At 44.5% G+C, this 14991-nt stretch overlaps 1 protein-coding gene across 1 annotated transcript in view; it reads right to left on the bottom strand.

The window, feature by feature from the left end:
* The window catches only part of lrp1ba (low density lipoprotein receptor-related protein 1Ba), a 68758-nt gene that overhangs the window by 26104 nt on the left and 27663 nt on the right, over positions 1 to 14991 (bottom strand). Inside the window, exons 32-53 of the mRNA XM_084668580.1 lie at positions 14830 to 14970; positions 14053 to 14178; positions 13824 to 13955; positions 13584 to 13718; positions 13357 to 13486; positions 11837 to 11963; positions 11492 to 11643; positions 10983 to 11107; positions 10419 to 10790; positions 7983 to 8172; positions 6892 to 7096; positions 5135 to 5327; positions 4304 to 4429; positions 3646 to 3774; positions 3319 to 3438; positions 3063 to 3176; positions 2814 to 2963; positions 2427 to 2549; positions 1115 to 1234; positions 771 to 899; positions 422 to 544; positions 54 to 194 (exon numbers count right to left, since the gene is read on the bottom strand). Of these exons, the coding sequence (XP_084524706.1) occupies positions 54 to 194; positions 422 to 544; positions 771 to 899; positions 1115 to 1234; positions 2427 to 2549; positions 2814 to 2963; positions 3063 to 3176; positions 3319 to 3438; positions 3646 to 3774; positions 4304 to 4429; positions 5135 to 5327; positions 6892 to 7096; positions 7983 to 8172; positions 10419 to 10790; positions 10983 to 11107; positions 11492 to 11643; positions 11837 to 11963; positions 13357 to 13486; positions 13584 to 13718; positions 13824 to 13955; positions 14053 to 14178; positions 14830 to 14970 (3303 nt within the window). The remainder of the gene's footprint in view (positions 1 to 53; positions 195 to 421; positions 545 to 770; positions 900 to 1114; positions 1235 to 2426; positions 2550 to 2813; positions 2964 to 3062; positions 3177 to 3318; positions 3439 to 3645; positions 3775 to 4303; positions 4430 to 5134; positions 5328 to 6891; positions 7097 to 7982; positions 8173 to 10418; positions 10791 to 10982; positions 11108 to 11491; positions 11644 to 11836; positions 11964 to 13356; positions 13487 to 13583; positions 13719 to 13823; positions 13956 to 14052; positions 14179 to 14829; positions 14971 to 14991) is intronic.

Below are 14991 nucleotides of genomic sequence, written 5' to 3'. Positions count from 1 at the left end.
AGGCTAGACTCAGCTATATCCATCAAACGGCTGCTACCAGATAAAAGGCTTGCCTGCAGCTGAGCACTTTGGGTTGTGTGGCAGTTCGTCAGAGTGATCCAGACAGTCGGGTGAACCATCACATTCCCACTGGGCACTCGGCAAACAACGCCCATCTGCACAGCGGAACTCCCCCAGTCCACAGGAGCGATACTCTGTGAGGACACACACGCACACACACACACACACACACACACACACACACACACACACACACACACACACACACACACACACACACATGCACAATAGGTAGGTACACACATAAGCATGTAAAGACAGGGTGAAAAATGATGTGTGTTTTTGTGTCGTCAGAAATCATTGACTTTTGTAAATCCAATAGCTACATATGGGATGTTAGGGAACTCAATAAGTCACGGACCACACTCTGGTGACTCATCGGAGTTGTCGCCACAGTCGTCATCATGGTCACAAACAAATCTCTGTCCGATGCACCTCTGATTGTGGCATCTGAACATCCCCTTGATGCAAGTACTGTTGAGGGCTGATGGAAGAGGGTCACAACAGGGTTATCCTCTGTAGTTGTCAATCAAGGACCATTCTTCCATGATGAGATACTTAGAAGAATATGTATAAAGACGTGGTTGCTTCAGTCTGGATGTCACGTGTAAATAAACGTTTGAGCTGTGCGCACAGTGCGTGAGTGCGTCGAGGGTGAGGTCAAGGGGACGGCTCGTGGACCAACAGTACAGCACAAGAGGGAGTCTCACCACAGCCGGCAGCAGAGTGTTCGTCACTGCCGTCGGGGCAGTCCCTCTCCCCGTCACACAGCCAGTTCTGAGGCACGCAGGCGTAGGAGGCGGGGCAACTGAACAGGCCCGGCCCACAGGTCACCGAGCCTGGAGACGCACAGACACACAGTGACTGGAGCACACAGAAAATAGGACACCCAAGCCCACTCACGTTCGTAGGTCTCCGACCCTGTCATTTGGAGGGAACGCTTGGTCATCAAGTAGGGCTTAATATTCCCAGAGGGAATACGTGCATCCCTAACATTCAACCATGGGACTACATACTGAGGCCATGCAATGCTGAAGCCAATTCAAACACGAACCACACATCTCCTGGCTCTCGTCCGAGGCATCGCCGCAGTCATCCTCTCCGTCGCAGAGCCATTGTTTGTCGATGCACTTGTTCACGGCGCACGCAAACTGGTTCCACAAACACGGAGAGTCTAAAGTAACGGAGAACTGACAAATAAAATTAGGGTTCTTAACAGAGCGTTGTTCTGTCAAACATTCTGTCAAACATTCTGCTTCCATGTGTCGTGGAAAGAGGAGAAATGGCATGGGCCCATTGCAAAACCCAGGACTGCATAAATCTCCTGCTAAAAGGCAGCATTACATGTTCCCATTTGTTCCCATGCATGTGGAATTTATGGAAAAATATCACAGTCATTTTTAAAATGGGTTCTGCAACGTAGTGTTGGGACATTCATTTGCTAAGCACTTTCAAAGTGGCACTCGCCTTGTAAATCAACCCCTGTACAAAAGAGTGCAAAAAGAGGCAAAATATTCCAGCCTGCACAAGCACATCCTAGGGCACATTGTCCGTTTTGTTTATTTGCTTATTTGTTTATCCCATCGATTTCACTGTGGCACGTTGCTGCCTTTCTCCTGCCGCCAACAATCTCCCATTTGCAACAGCCGAGGCCAAGGTCAACACAAGATGCGGACACTGGTGCGGTGCCTGGGAATCACTGTGTGTGTCCACCTGGGCACTGGGAAGCTTTCCAAACACAACTCAGCAAAGGAATGCACATTCACTTGGAATGTGGGGTCAAAGAGCATTGCTTAGATACCTGCCCGGGAGGATTGTGGGCTCCAGTTATGATTCTTTATGAGACATTAAAGGGCTTTGAAGCGGATCTTCCACAGGCTCAAGTAGGGGAGTAAAGATTTGGCTCAGCAGGAGAGAGGAAACACATCCTGAAGCTGCACTGTTTGATTTCAAGACCACCTTCCCATAGCCGGCCCATCCTCTTATCTGACAACAGCTCACCGGAATATTGACCAGAGAGACAGCAGGGGATAAACCGTCCAAGTACATCAGCCTGAACTACTGCAGCTCTTTCACACTGGACACATCTGTTCCACATAATCCTACTGTAGTTGTAGAATGAAGCTACCTTTCCTTGAAACCTAAGGCCTGATGGCTTTTTTTTATAAAGTTCATCATCATCATGGAAATGGTGAAATGCTCTGCTTCTGTATTAAATGTGAATGTATGATTGTAACGGTAATAATAAATTATGCATTTGTTTTAGTATTCTACAAGCAATGTTTGTTGTAAACATTCATGCGTAACAACTTACATATCCAAATATCTGAAATGACATTCCTGTGTGGGCAGCGGGGCTTACGTACCGCACTGTAATTCGTCTGCTCCATCTTCACAGTCGCTCTGGCCATCACAGAGCCACACGCTGGAGATGCAGTTCCCACTGGGGCACGCAAAATACCCATCAGGACACCCGCGTCTTAGGGAGGCTGGACAGGAGCAAGATACAACAGTCATTCACGGGGCATTACTCTAGCTTCCATTTTATTATCAATGAGCAGGAGTATAATAAAGCTGTGTCAGATCAGATACTTTATATTATTCTGTACGACATATAGTATCTAATATCAAAAACTCTCTACTAAACTGTAAACACAGACAGTCCACTTCAATACCACTAGAGCTTTATCCCCTCATGATTCAACTCATCCAGAGTATGTGCAGATCTACAGTAGAGAACAAGAGCTTGTCACCTCGGCAGAGAGCTTCATCGGAATAATCCCCACAATCGTTGGCTCCATCACATATCCAGGACGGGTGGATGCAGAGCGATGTGGAGTTGCAGCTGATAAACTCAGCCTCTTTCACCCCGAGCTGAAAGTAATCTGAACAGTCCAGGTTATCTGGGAAAACAGTAACGTCCACCACATTAATATCACGGCAACAGCGCCAGGAGATATGAGAATTACATTGGAGGGCCTTGACAAAAAGGCTTATCTTACTGCAGTTCTTTTCATCCGAGGCGTCGGTGCAGTCAATGACCTGATTGCATCTGGACGAGGCCGGAATGCAAGTCCAGTCTTGACAACGCCATTCCGAAAGACCACAGGTTGCATCTAAAGGTGAGAGTAGACTGTTGGTTAGAGGAAATAAGATGGCATTTCTTATTCTTCAGGTAAAAACAAAGGGACAGGTAGATAGTACATATTGCTGTATTAGAGATGTTCTGTGCTGCATTGCAGTCGTTTTTTCTCTCACTTTTACAGTACACCTCATCTGAATTGTCACCACAGTCGTCGACTCCATCACAAACCAATGTGTTGGCCACACAGCGCCTGTTAAAGCAACTCCTGAAGCCTTGTCTGCAATTTCTGTTATCTGAACGAGCAGAAAAAGAAAAAACGAAATTGTCCAACTGAAATTTGACAAAGTAGTAATTTAACAGATCACACATATTGTGTCTTGTGCAATTTGATGAAGTGAGTCTATTAGTCATTCCACAGAGGTCCCGGGAGATTTCGCTAGAAGAAAAAGGATTTTCACTGGAGGAAGCTGCTAAGACAGTAGGATCAATGGGGTGCTTACCACAATACTGCATTTTCTCATCTGACTTGTCTTTGCAGTGAGCTATTCCATCACACGTAAAGAGATAGTCAATGCACTCGCCATTTCCACATTCAAACTCAGTGTGGATGTTGCACAATGAGGTCTTAGCTGCAAAATGAGAAAAGGGGCACACTTTGGTTTGAAGGCTTCATTTTAGACTGCTTTTTTAGTATTTTGAGACTGCTTTTGTATATCAATTCTTTCCAAACAATCCTCAGCTAAACTAAAAATGTTTGAGGCATACTAATTCCCACATCAGTCTGAAATGTTTCTCATTTTCCTTGCCCATAGTTTCACCTTGCAGAACTTAACAGACATCACTGCTTGTATTCTCTGCTTCTCTGTGGACAATGGGAAATCCATACACAGCTAAACATGTTTTACACTGTGTGCCATTGAATGAAATACCATAGATAATTTCTGTAGGCTTAAACTGTCATTTGCAAATTGACATCTATAGTCCAGAACCTTCACAGAGTCTACTGTGCTCCAACTAAATCCACCAGTTAGCTTAATATCCTAACTTCACTCCCAGTGGGCTTATGAGTAAGACTGGATGTCGGGTTCAAAGCGGAGTCATTAGACCTTAATGATTGGCTGTCGAGTGGGTGGAGGAGATAAAAAACTGTAGACTTACATACACATCTGTTGTCCTCCTGTAACACGCGCTGCCCTCTGCAACTGCAGTTCACTGTGCCTTGTGGGGTGAGAAGGCAGAGGTCGTGACAACCCCCATTCAGTACTCGACAAGGAGACAGCTCACCTGGAAAAACAGCCAACATCCTGATGAGAGGATGTTTCTACTACTGCATGCACATAATAAAGACAAGGCACATACAGAGTTATGGAGGAAATTTGCTTTAAAAGTCGCCATTAAATTGGAGACAAAAAAAAATCATACAAAAAGGGTTATTGCGCACAATTTATCAACCCAAGATTTGGAAGTGACTGCCAGAGTGATTTAGCCTCCAAAAACTCTGCTAACATTTTAAGGACGCCCGTGTTGCGGAGGCAAAGGGAGTCCTTCCCAGCGGACCCTTGTTTGAACTGTGCTTGGCACCACCGGTGGCATGAGGAGGAAAGCTGTGAATCATAGCCTCGGTGCCTACGGCCCTGCCAAAACGGACGTGGACAGGGAGAGTGCTGTGATGCAAATGATGAGGATTTAGCTGAGTGCACTGGCCATGCCACAGGACGGGTCAAGTGTCGAGGGGCTGACTACATTCCTGGACCTGGCCTTTATTCTTCCTAGCACTTGGGTTGCATTGTGAACATTCAGAGAAAAGTATTTCAAATGAGCTATTGAAAGAGAAATCCTATTCATAGCAACCTAGGCTACGGAAACATAATTACCTTCAACAAATGGAAGCAAACAAGGTTGTGCAATGGCGCTAATTTTGAAGAAGTTTCTTGCTGTGCAAAACGTGCAAAATTAATAAAATATTATAGTTTACAGTCAATCACTCACAACTGTTGGTGTCCTTGGCAACCACAATGATCCCCATTGGCTGGTGTGGGATGTCAGCTCGCAGAACTTTAACGTTGCCCCCTGTGTATTTATCTGCACGTACCACAGCCCTTCTGACCCAGTCGGACCAAAAGATTAAGTTCCCGTAAATTGCCAGTCCAAAAAAGGTCCCCGGCCCCGATTCCAGGACAAGCTGCAAACAGAAGGGAAAGAAGAAGCGACTGTTTAACGTATCGCCCCCTGTGGTGTGGGCCTAATGGATACAAATGCCTCAAAGCCAAGAGGCTGAAGCACTATCAATTACTGTTCCTATGTGTCCATATACAGAGAGAAGCCTCAGCGTTTGAGGAAAGATCTTCCATTGCACCAGGAGATGATAAATTACTTTCACACACCAAGTAGTGTAAATGGTAGGTAAGTAGATAGGCAAGTACGTACTTTATTAATCCCAAGGGGATATTGTATTTTTACAGGTACCAGATAGAAATAAATCAAAATTAACAGTAAAAATGAACAAGTTACCGATACAATATACATAGGGCTGTATATTGGGGTAAAACACATTTGTATCAAACAAAACAATTTCACACAGTAAAACACTATACAGTAAAACATAGCAACACTACCGTTTTTTGCAGGATTTTTCCAGAGCTCCAGGATTTCTAGTTAACCATGAAATGAGGAGCCCTGTCATTACAGTCTGATGTCTGAGGAAAACTAAGGTAAAACCAGCAGTAATAGAAAGATGAAGACTACTAAGATAATTGTGAACAACACATATATAATGCCCTAAGCACTACTCTACTTAATTGGTAGGTACTCATAGAAAGTTTTGTTCATTTCACTTTGAGTGCTTATTTCTCTTAAATGAGCTACAAGGGGACAAAGAGGTATATTTGAAGTCTAAAGAAACAATGTATCACCTGAGAGACATGTGACTGAGAACTACTGTGAAAGACACTGAACTACAGAGAGAAAATGACCAACTTGCATTCAGAATAGCTTTCATTCTAATGGTGAACAAAACAACCCGATGGGTTGAAGAATCATTAATTGTAATGGTCTGACGTGAAGGTCTGGAAGACAGCTGGAGCTTTGCATCATAAATCCATCATAAATCCATACGGTAAATATTGTATGCCAAGAGGAGCATGTCTCTGGCCATCCACATACCGCACACAGGGCTTAGTTCCAGGTTTCTAGGCTGGGCTTGCCAGATCGTGGGCTTTGTGATTGACACATCCGTCGTTCCAGGACACTACACTGTGAAATATTGTAGTGCAGTGCATCAAAGACCTCCATCACAACCGACGCTAAGCCTTGCCAGCCTCTATGGCAGCACTTGAACATTTAAGCTGTCAAAACATCACACATCTCATTAAAAGGCAGTTTCCTTAAGTGGCCACATTCATGACTATGCATGGCCATGATGGCACAAGCAGTCCATGTACAGGGTGGCACTTAAAGGTTGTTCAATTTGACATCTGTTAAGTACTAAGAGGAGCCAGCATGCTCAAAGTCAATTTGACACATTGGACTAGTAGTCAAAATGCTGTGAAGCAAGAAAAAGTTTGGGTACTCTAAAAACAGCTAAACGGCTTCAAAGTCTTAGTTATCAGACAAAGCAACTCCTTTCCTCGCTGCAATGAACAATAATCAAAACCGGGTTAGACACCTTCCATCGGCACTAAATGAGAATAATGAAAACTACGAAAGAAATGGCGCCATGACTTTGAAGTCAAATCCTAGCTACTCACATGTCTTTGAGAGCCGTCATATTCACATCGTTCAATCTTCCCCAGGGTTCCGTCAGAGAAGTAGAGTTTCTCCGCCTTGTGGTCGATGGTGAGGCCATTGGGTGTGACAACGTCCGTACTGACGATCCTCTGGATGTTGTTTCCCGCAAGCGTAGCCCTCATAACGCTGGGATGATGCTCATTCCAGTTAGTCCAGAACATCAGACTGGAAAATCGAGGACATAATAACACAATTAAATTTTTAACGCTGCAGGCAAATGTCCCTGCATTGATGACATAGTTAGGACTGGCACGCACATTCACACAAACCTGGGACTGTACATAAAAAAAAAATCTTAATCAAGGGCTTATGTGTGTGAAAGAGTTGCATCGTTGGGATGGGAAAACGGTTACGGAAAATACTATGATTGTACTTGGTTTCTATGTTGTTAAACCTCCCCTAACCCTAACCACATCTAACTATGGGTACAAATAGAGAGGCCTGAATCCTATTCCCTGTCTAAGACTGTAGGCGCTCAGGAGTTATTTCACTACTAGAACAGTCAACACTTCAAATTTCACAATGAAAAATACATTTCTATGAACAGAAATTGGCATTACAACAAAGTAAACATTCGTATAAACAATAAATATACTTATTTCAAAAACAGTACTGCAGTTTTTTTATGCTGGCATTTTTGTTTCCAGGGATCAGTAGGTCTACTGTAAAGTAGCACAAACAGACAGTGTGAAGAAATACTTTTCCTGTGATCATTCAGTCAGCTTCTTACCCAGTGTGCTGTAGAGCAGAGAACTCAGCATGTGTTAAAAGTCAAAATGTGTGATCTAAGATGCTGAAGCTTTTTTTTTTTTTTTATATATATATATATATATGTATATATATATATATATATATATATATATATATATATAAATATACATACATATAAAAAAGCTTCAGCATCTTAGATCACACATTGTCCCACCAGTAGAGACTGCAGCTTTTACACATCCATCACAGCACACTGAAAGTTCCTGTTATCCGCGCATAATGAGAACAACTAGGCCCCAGAGAATGTACAGTAATGGGGGGTGAAAACAACAACACCTACTTCTGGCACTCCTCCAAAACCAAGGCATGGGGTTGGTCCTCCTCTGCCATGGTGACAACAGCCTCTCTGAGGAAAGCCCCGGGCTGTCTCTGGTCGAGGCTGTGCCTGCTGATGGTTGAGCTGGTGGAGCTTGTCCAGTAAATTGAGTCCCTGGCTTTATGGTAGGCAAGGCCTTCCACCGAGCCCACATCTAGGGAGGAGCAGTTAAGCTAAATTAACTGGATTTCAATGGAACATGAGAGGTATTAGACAGACTACTGTCAGGAGTCAAATTGTACCAACGAGTTTCACACTAACTACTGTGAGCAAGCCATAATTCCGGTTTATAACCTGGCACAGAAAAAAATGCCACAAAGTTTCTACAAGAGTGTACAAGACAATTGTACATGACAGACGTGTCTTAGTAAGTGCCGACAAAGGCTTACAAGCTGGATCTTTGTTATATGTGCACGCTCAAGCTTAAGACGCGCATTAATTCATAACCACCCCTCCCTCAGTCAGTTTGATAGATCTTCTCCTCCATTCCTTTCCGGTCAAACGTACAGCATCTGAGCCAAGTCAGCATGGAGCCTTGCACACAGAAGCTACAGAACAGTAAGTGACAAGGATTTGCTGTCTGGGCAAATTAGAGAGACAAAACGACTATACCTTTAAACCCTCTGCAGGGGACTGGTTGGGTTCAGTGGTCCTCTTATAAAACAATACATCCTATTAACATAAGATAGCAGGTGCGCTCACCTCCTGACATATTTTATTTCCGACTTAAAGGTGGGAAAGATTTGTCTGCCATTGGAACAATGCTCATCCAAGGCCAGAGTTGAGGATTAACAGTAACATTCTGGACAATTATGGCAAGATTTTGTCAAATGAAGCCATTATGGTTCATTGTTTGTCACCGATGAATGACGCGTTGAGATCACAATGTTTATCTGTCTCTGCTCATAGAGGCTCTGGTATAGTAAGATCCATTAAGAATCTCATCTTGAATGTGCCTCCTCATATGATGTTTATTAAAGAAAGAGAAAGAAACCAATCCAGTTAAGCTGAGTATTACAGAACAGAAGGTATGCCTCACGGAAGATTTCATTTGGTGTTCCATTTAGCAGCCATTTTTTCCTAGGAGACATACAAATGGTTCAGTTTAGCATAGGATCAAGGATCAGAAGCAATTTGTTCTTATTTTGCCGCTCAGGGTCTAGGAACAATCTGTATTTACTTCATCGCAACGACCAGGCATGGTGAACTCATAATACAGATGGAAGACCTATATTTCTTAAGGGCAGAAAAGTATCTGTGTTGTGTTCTGGAACATGTCCTTTACAAACTACAACCCCCTACCTTTATCTTCTTCGCTATAGGCTGTATAGGTACATTCACACTAATGTCTGCAGATTACCCATACAACTCCAGCCACTTCAAACACTTCCAAACTTACTATACTACACTGACCCTGGACTGACCCGGCAAGTTTCCTCCAATGCTTTCAATAGTTTGAACAGTACAAATCAATAACTGAAAAACACTCAGCCACAATGATTTCAAAGCATTACAATCCTGTCACGGCGAGTGGTGGGGTAGGACCAGTGCAGTGCAAGGTAGTACGCAGACATGGAGTGAACCAAGGGTTTATTCTCGAAAAACAGGAAAACAGACAGGGTACTCACAGGGACAAACTGTAATAACAAAAAAGGCTGGACACAAAACAGGAACCTAAATACAGAGAACCAAACAAGACAAAGGTGTACACAATGAAACGAACGAGAACGAGACACAGGTGAAGACAATGACAAACACGGAGACACTAGGGCAGGGCAAAACTGAAACCAGGGGTGGCACGGCTCTGGCCGTGACAAATCCATATACCTCAATGGATGGACGGTTTAGATACTGTTGTCCTGATAGTCTAGCAACGACTTCACACAGCTCTGAATTACGTAAGGTGATGGCAACGCGAAGGAAAGATCAAAGTCAGCGTCAGACTACATACAAAAGAGTCTGGAGTCTGCGTCTAAATGTCGACATCGGCTCTGCGAGGCATGATGAAGTTAGGTGGGATTCCTCCGATTTCACACTTTAAATAAAGGAGCGGAGAATATTTTTTTGATCTCATCAAGGTAGAACCTTTCATATCGGAGGAGAATGTTAACATCTTTGGGCAAAGCAGCTTCACTGGCTCATCAGAGGGCTCTGATGTCAATGAAGGCAACACTGGGAATAGAGATGCAGACACAAGGAGCCTTGCCATCTCTATGACAGCTCCACAGGCCATCTGGGGAAAGGTACAGTATTTCCTTTTCATGTAAATTCAAAGCCATACAACATGTAACAAAGGTCATAAACAGGACTACAAGCATAAAATCGTCATACCCAATAGGTTTGTACACCTTCTCTACGGCTGCAGTAAAAACCAAAGTCAAAGTAAGGCGATTGACTTACTCTCAACAACCACCTGTCGCCCAGACCAGTCGTCGTTGACCACCTGTATATTCCCAAAATGGACGTCGCTGTAGAATATTCGGTTAGTCCCTGTCGAGTCCTGTCGGAAGTGGAAGGCCAGGGCGATGATATTCCTAAAGTGAGCCGGGTCCTCATAGGGCCTGACGGGGGAGTTTAGGTCGCTCTCGTCTGACAGGTGGACGCTCCTGAGGACGGTTCTTTCAGAGTAGAGCAAGTAGCCGTCGTGTTTGAGACAGTTGAGGCCGTCCACAGCCAGGTGCCCGTGGGCGCAGGCGCAGGTCCTCCTACCACTGCCCTGGTGGAAACACAGCTGCTGGCATCTGCCATTGTCTCTGCCGCAAGGGTTGGTTCCTGTCGGCGGGAAAAGCAGGAATACATCAGATACACTGTTGTGAGCTCTCACTTTAAAAGAACATTTTGATCCGAAAATACCAGCGTTTTTTAACCAACGTATTGGACAATCAATCTTTACTGAGGGTAACGCAAAAGGCTGCAATATACCACTTCTCAAATGACTAACACAGAAAAAAAGTGTTTTACAACCTTTCTCCCTGTCTCGATTAAAGACCTTCACATCCTTCAGGTTGACCCCGAGACCGCTTCTTAGGGTCACCACTTCCGTTGCGTTTTTCTTGGCGCATCGGCGGATGGAGCCGTTGGCGAGGGCCCTGTCGCACAACAGGACGACAGTGGGAAACACAAGAAGTTTGACACCAGCTAATCAATGGCCCTCCGCTAATTAGAATCGAAGAACTCATTAAATTGCGTACGACAGCTGGGCTGGCAGAAGGTGACGGGACCTATCCTTGCCATGACATTGACGTATGTACGATTTAAGCGGGAAAGGTGTCTGTCTTTGCGGTGCAAATGACGGAGCTTTGCTCAGATTGGTGCCGCGACCTTGTGTGGGAAGGTGGCTAATCCTACAAGGGGGGTGGGGAGGGCCGGTGGGGTGCGGGGAAAGAGGTAGGCGAGGGAGGGGGTTGCTGTGGAGAGCAGCTGGTTTCCACGGCCCATTTGGTGACTGTAACATTTATGGAAAAATAAATTACCTGTCAGACCAGTAGATGTAAGCTCCAAAGACTGCCAGTGAGAACACATCCGCCCTGCCGTCTGACAGTACAATCTCTCGGCTCTCGCCGCTCTCAAGGTTGATCCTCTCTATCTTGCCGGTACGCCCATCGCACCAGTATAATTTATTTTCCTAGAATGCAATTTGAGAATAAACATGGGTGAGGCAGGTCAGCTCTATCAACCTGGGCCATGTCATTATCAAGAGATAACACAGAGGTGGGAGTGTAATGCCTCTTTAAAATCAGTGGGGGATCCAAATATGTGGGGTGGGATTCAAAGTGCTGTGTAAGCACTCCGACCGCGAAGCGCTGAGGAGAGCACACCTCGTAGTCCACAGAGATCCCATTGGGCCAGGCTATCCCAGAGTTCACCAGCACTTCCTGGTCTGAGCCATCCAGACGGGCCCTCCTGATACAAGGACTCTGGCCCCATTCTGTCCAGAACATGAACCTGTCCACAACCAATAGCCTTAGAAAACATGTCATGCAGTTTTGCAATTGACAGTAGGAGCTGCCAATTTGAAAGTTTGATACAAGAGACTGGAAAGACATGATGGCTTTACAGATAGCATGAGATACCCCGAAACAATGACAGAGCATTTTCTTGACTTTTGCTGCACTCTTTCTTGCTCTGTCTCTCCCTAATTATTTTTTCTTTGTTCCTTCAGGAATCGTCTTCAAATAGTTCTCTTTTCAGGTCAGACAGAACCATCTGTTCTAAAAGGCACCTTTAATCAGGTGTCTTTATAGAGAGGAATTTCTAATTCCACTGGCCTAAAAAACTGCCTGTCTTGAACCAGACTTACAGACAATTTGTTCTACATAGTGGCATATATGTTCTCAGAACGGCAATCAGCAACATTTTTATTATGAAATTAATGTCTAATCTGTCAGTAAATGCATTACAGGAGGTTTGGCTTACACCAAGTGAGACGTGAAGTTAAACACTAATCACATGTCAATCAAAATACCCCCTTGTTCTTTCCAACAATACTGTTTTTAATGACAGCACACACAGTCTCCCACTACGGGCATTCCTATTTGATAGGAACAGCTCACATTCAGAGACTCTCAATCATTAACCGTGGTGCAGAGAGGGCTGTGTTTCCATTGCTTAGTCCACAGGATAGCACTCTATTGATTCTCCCGCTGATGAGAGCCGCGAGAGAAGGGCGGAGGCGCCCAGAAAAATGAGAATGAGGCTGTTGGCACAGCTTGAGCTTCACCTGCACAGGCTAATTAATGATGTCTCCCTCTAACCCCCATTCCTCACAGCGTCTTATGCATTCATTACCTCACAGCTCCAAGCTCACACTCTCTCTCCAACACACACATACACTCACACACGCACACACACACGCACACACACGCGCACACACACAGGCAGAGTGTTTATGTACCTCATATGGCAATCAAGCTGATTGCTTAAATCTAATATAGACTTTGAAATATGTCAACAGTAGGCCCAGTGGATAGTCTAGTTTGTGTTGTGAAATTGGAGGGTAACCTGTCATTTAGTTTAATTGTTGCTTTCCAATGACTTGGTAAGAACCATGGGGATGATAATGTGCTCCATGCATCAACATTAGCATTCAAAAGGCTGTGTACCACCACTGGGTAAGTACTGTGTAGCATTCATTCTCATCCCTCTGCCATCATCACATCTGATACACTACTGCATGGCTGCTATAGAAACCGAAATAGGTTAACCAAAAGAGAGACAAGCTTTCCATTCATCAGGGTTTCTGTTACTGTAAGTAACATTTCAAATTTTATATTCAGGTATAGATATATCAAGTACGTAGCCTTCTAAGTGAGGATGAAAGCAATGTTGTTGTACGCACCCTTTCACTGGGTGCACAGCAATGGCTTTGGGCTGGTCAAGTCCTTCAGCTATCACCACTGAGCGATACAAGCCACTGAGACGAGCAACCTCAATCAGATTCAATCCGTGGTCCGTCCAATAGATATTACCTGGGATCAATGATAACCAGTTGAGCTCATGTGAGATGCATGAGATGGAATTTCTGTAGAAGAGTTAAGAGGACTTGATAAACAGCAGTGACTCGACCTGCAATCCAGTCTACTGCAATCCCTTCCACCCGTCCAATACCACTGGTGACTATGTTCTCTCTCCAGGTCTGGTCTCTCTTGACTCGGGATATCCTGTTTAAGCCCAAGTCCGTCCAGTACAGAGTGTCGTTCCCTATTGACATCAAGAGGCAAATACGAACAGACTTTTTCATTAATAAAGCCTCTTAACAAATAAAAGCTTTAGATACAAAAGAGGGCAAGAAATATTGACAATCACCAGCATGGAAGTCCAGCCCTACTGTGAACTGTGTGCCTGTCACCGGCATAAGGGTCTCCGTTTTGTCGTCGGGATCCAGAGAAATCCCCCTGATACTCTCATGCACAGAGTACATCAGGAACGGCCCGAGGCCTTTGGAAACACAAAGCACACTAATTGACAACCGCAGACAAATTCATAGCCTTTAAAGGGTTCTGTGAGGATCTTTGCCCCTGGAGTGGCCAGTTACCTTCGCATGAAGCCCTGTCTCGCCGGAGATTGTAGCCCAGGGTGCAGGTGCAGCTCCGAGAGTTCTCTGAGGTGGGCAGGCACAACTGAGAACACCCACCGTTGTTTACCTGGCACAGATTTATCCCTAGACAGATGAAGGGAGAGAGGAAGCTACTACTGTATTCGTTCGTCATCGCAACTTGACTCCTAATGATCCACCCAGAGACACTTAAGAAGTGGACGGATTAAGGCCTTAATGTCTAGTGTGGACGTTTTGCTACAGAGTGTGAGAGAGTAACGTTGGCGCCTGTGTACGTTGAGAAATAGAGCAGCTTTGAAGCATTCAGCGGGCTCCTCATTTTCAGACACCTAGACTAGCTCATTTGAAGCTGAGTAATGAGACGTGCCCCGTTTCCCGTGTGGTCGGTGTCAAAGAGATAAATGAAGTAGCTAATCGCTCCGTGGAAGTTTGAAGAGGGAGTAAAAAGATTTACCTTTAAGACACCTTAATTGCCATTTTCAATGCTAATGGGGCGTTTAAGGGCTCCACGGCAATTTTGGTAAAAGAGCTGGCATTAATATGGATGATACTGCCAGTAACCTACGAACAGATTGAAAAATCTGTGGCTTGCCACTGCCAGTCACCATCTGCAGTCCAATTTCACTTGAAAGTTAGATAGATATGCAAATGTATATTACATCTACATTTAAATGAAGAGAGTGACATTTCAGACATACAGAATCAGAATTTGTAGGGTGGGAATATTTGGAATTTGTTGTCAGTAATCTGTCTTACCTTGCTGGATGTCCCTGTCATACATCTTCATGTTGACAATCCCAGTTGTTTTATTTCGTAGTACTTTCAAATTTAGGCCATTTCTCTTAGTAACAGTCCCCAACTGGGCCGAACTGTCTGCAGCCCACCACAGCTTGTCGCCTGCAGATATTGTTACTATCA

Source organism: Hypomesus nipponensis, chromosome 12 (genome assembly GCF_054491055.1).
Source record: "Hypomesus nipponensis isolate SF chromosome 12, ASM5449105v1, whole genome shotgun sequence".
Classification (NCBI taxonomy): domain Eukaryota; kingdom Metazoa; phylum Chordata; class Actinopteri; order Osmeriformes; family Osmeridae; genus Hypomesus; species Hypomesus nipponensis.
The sequence above is the reverse complement of the archived record's forward strand: the minus strand, read 5'-3'. Positions and strand labels throughout refer to the sequence as shown.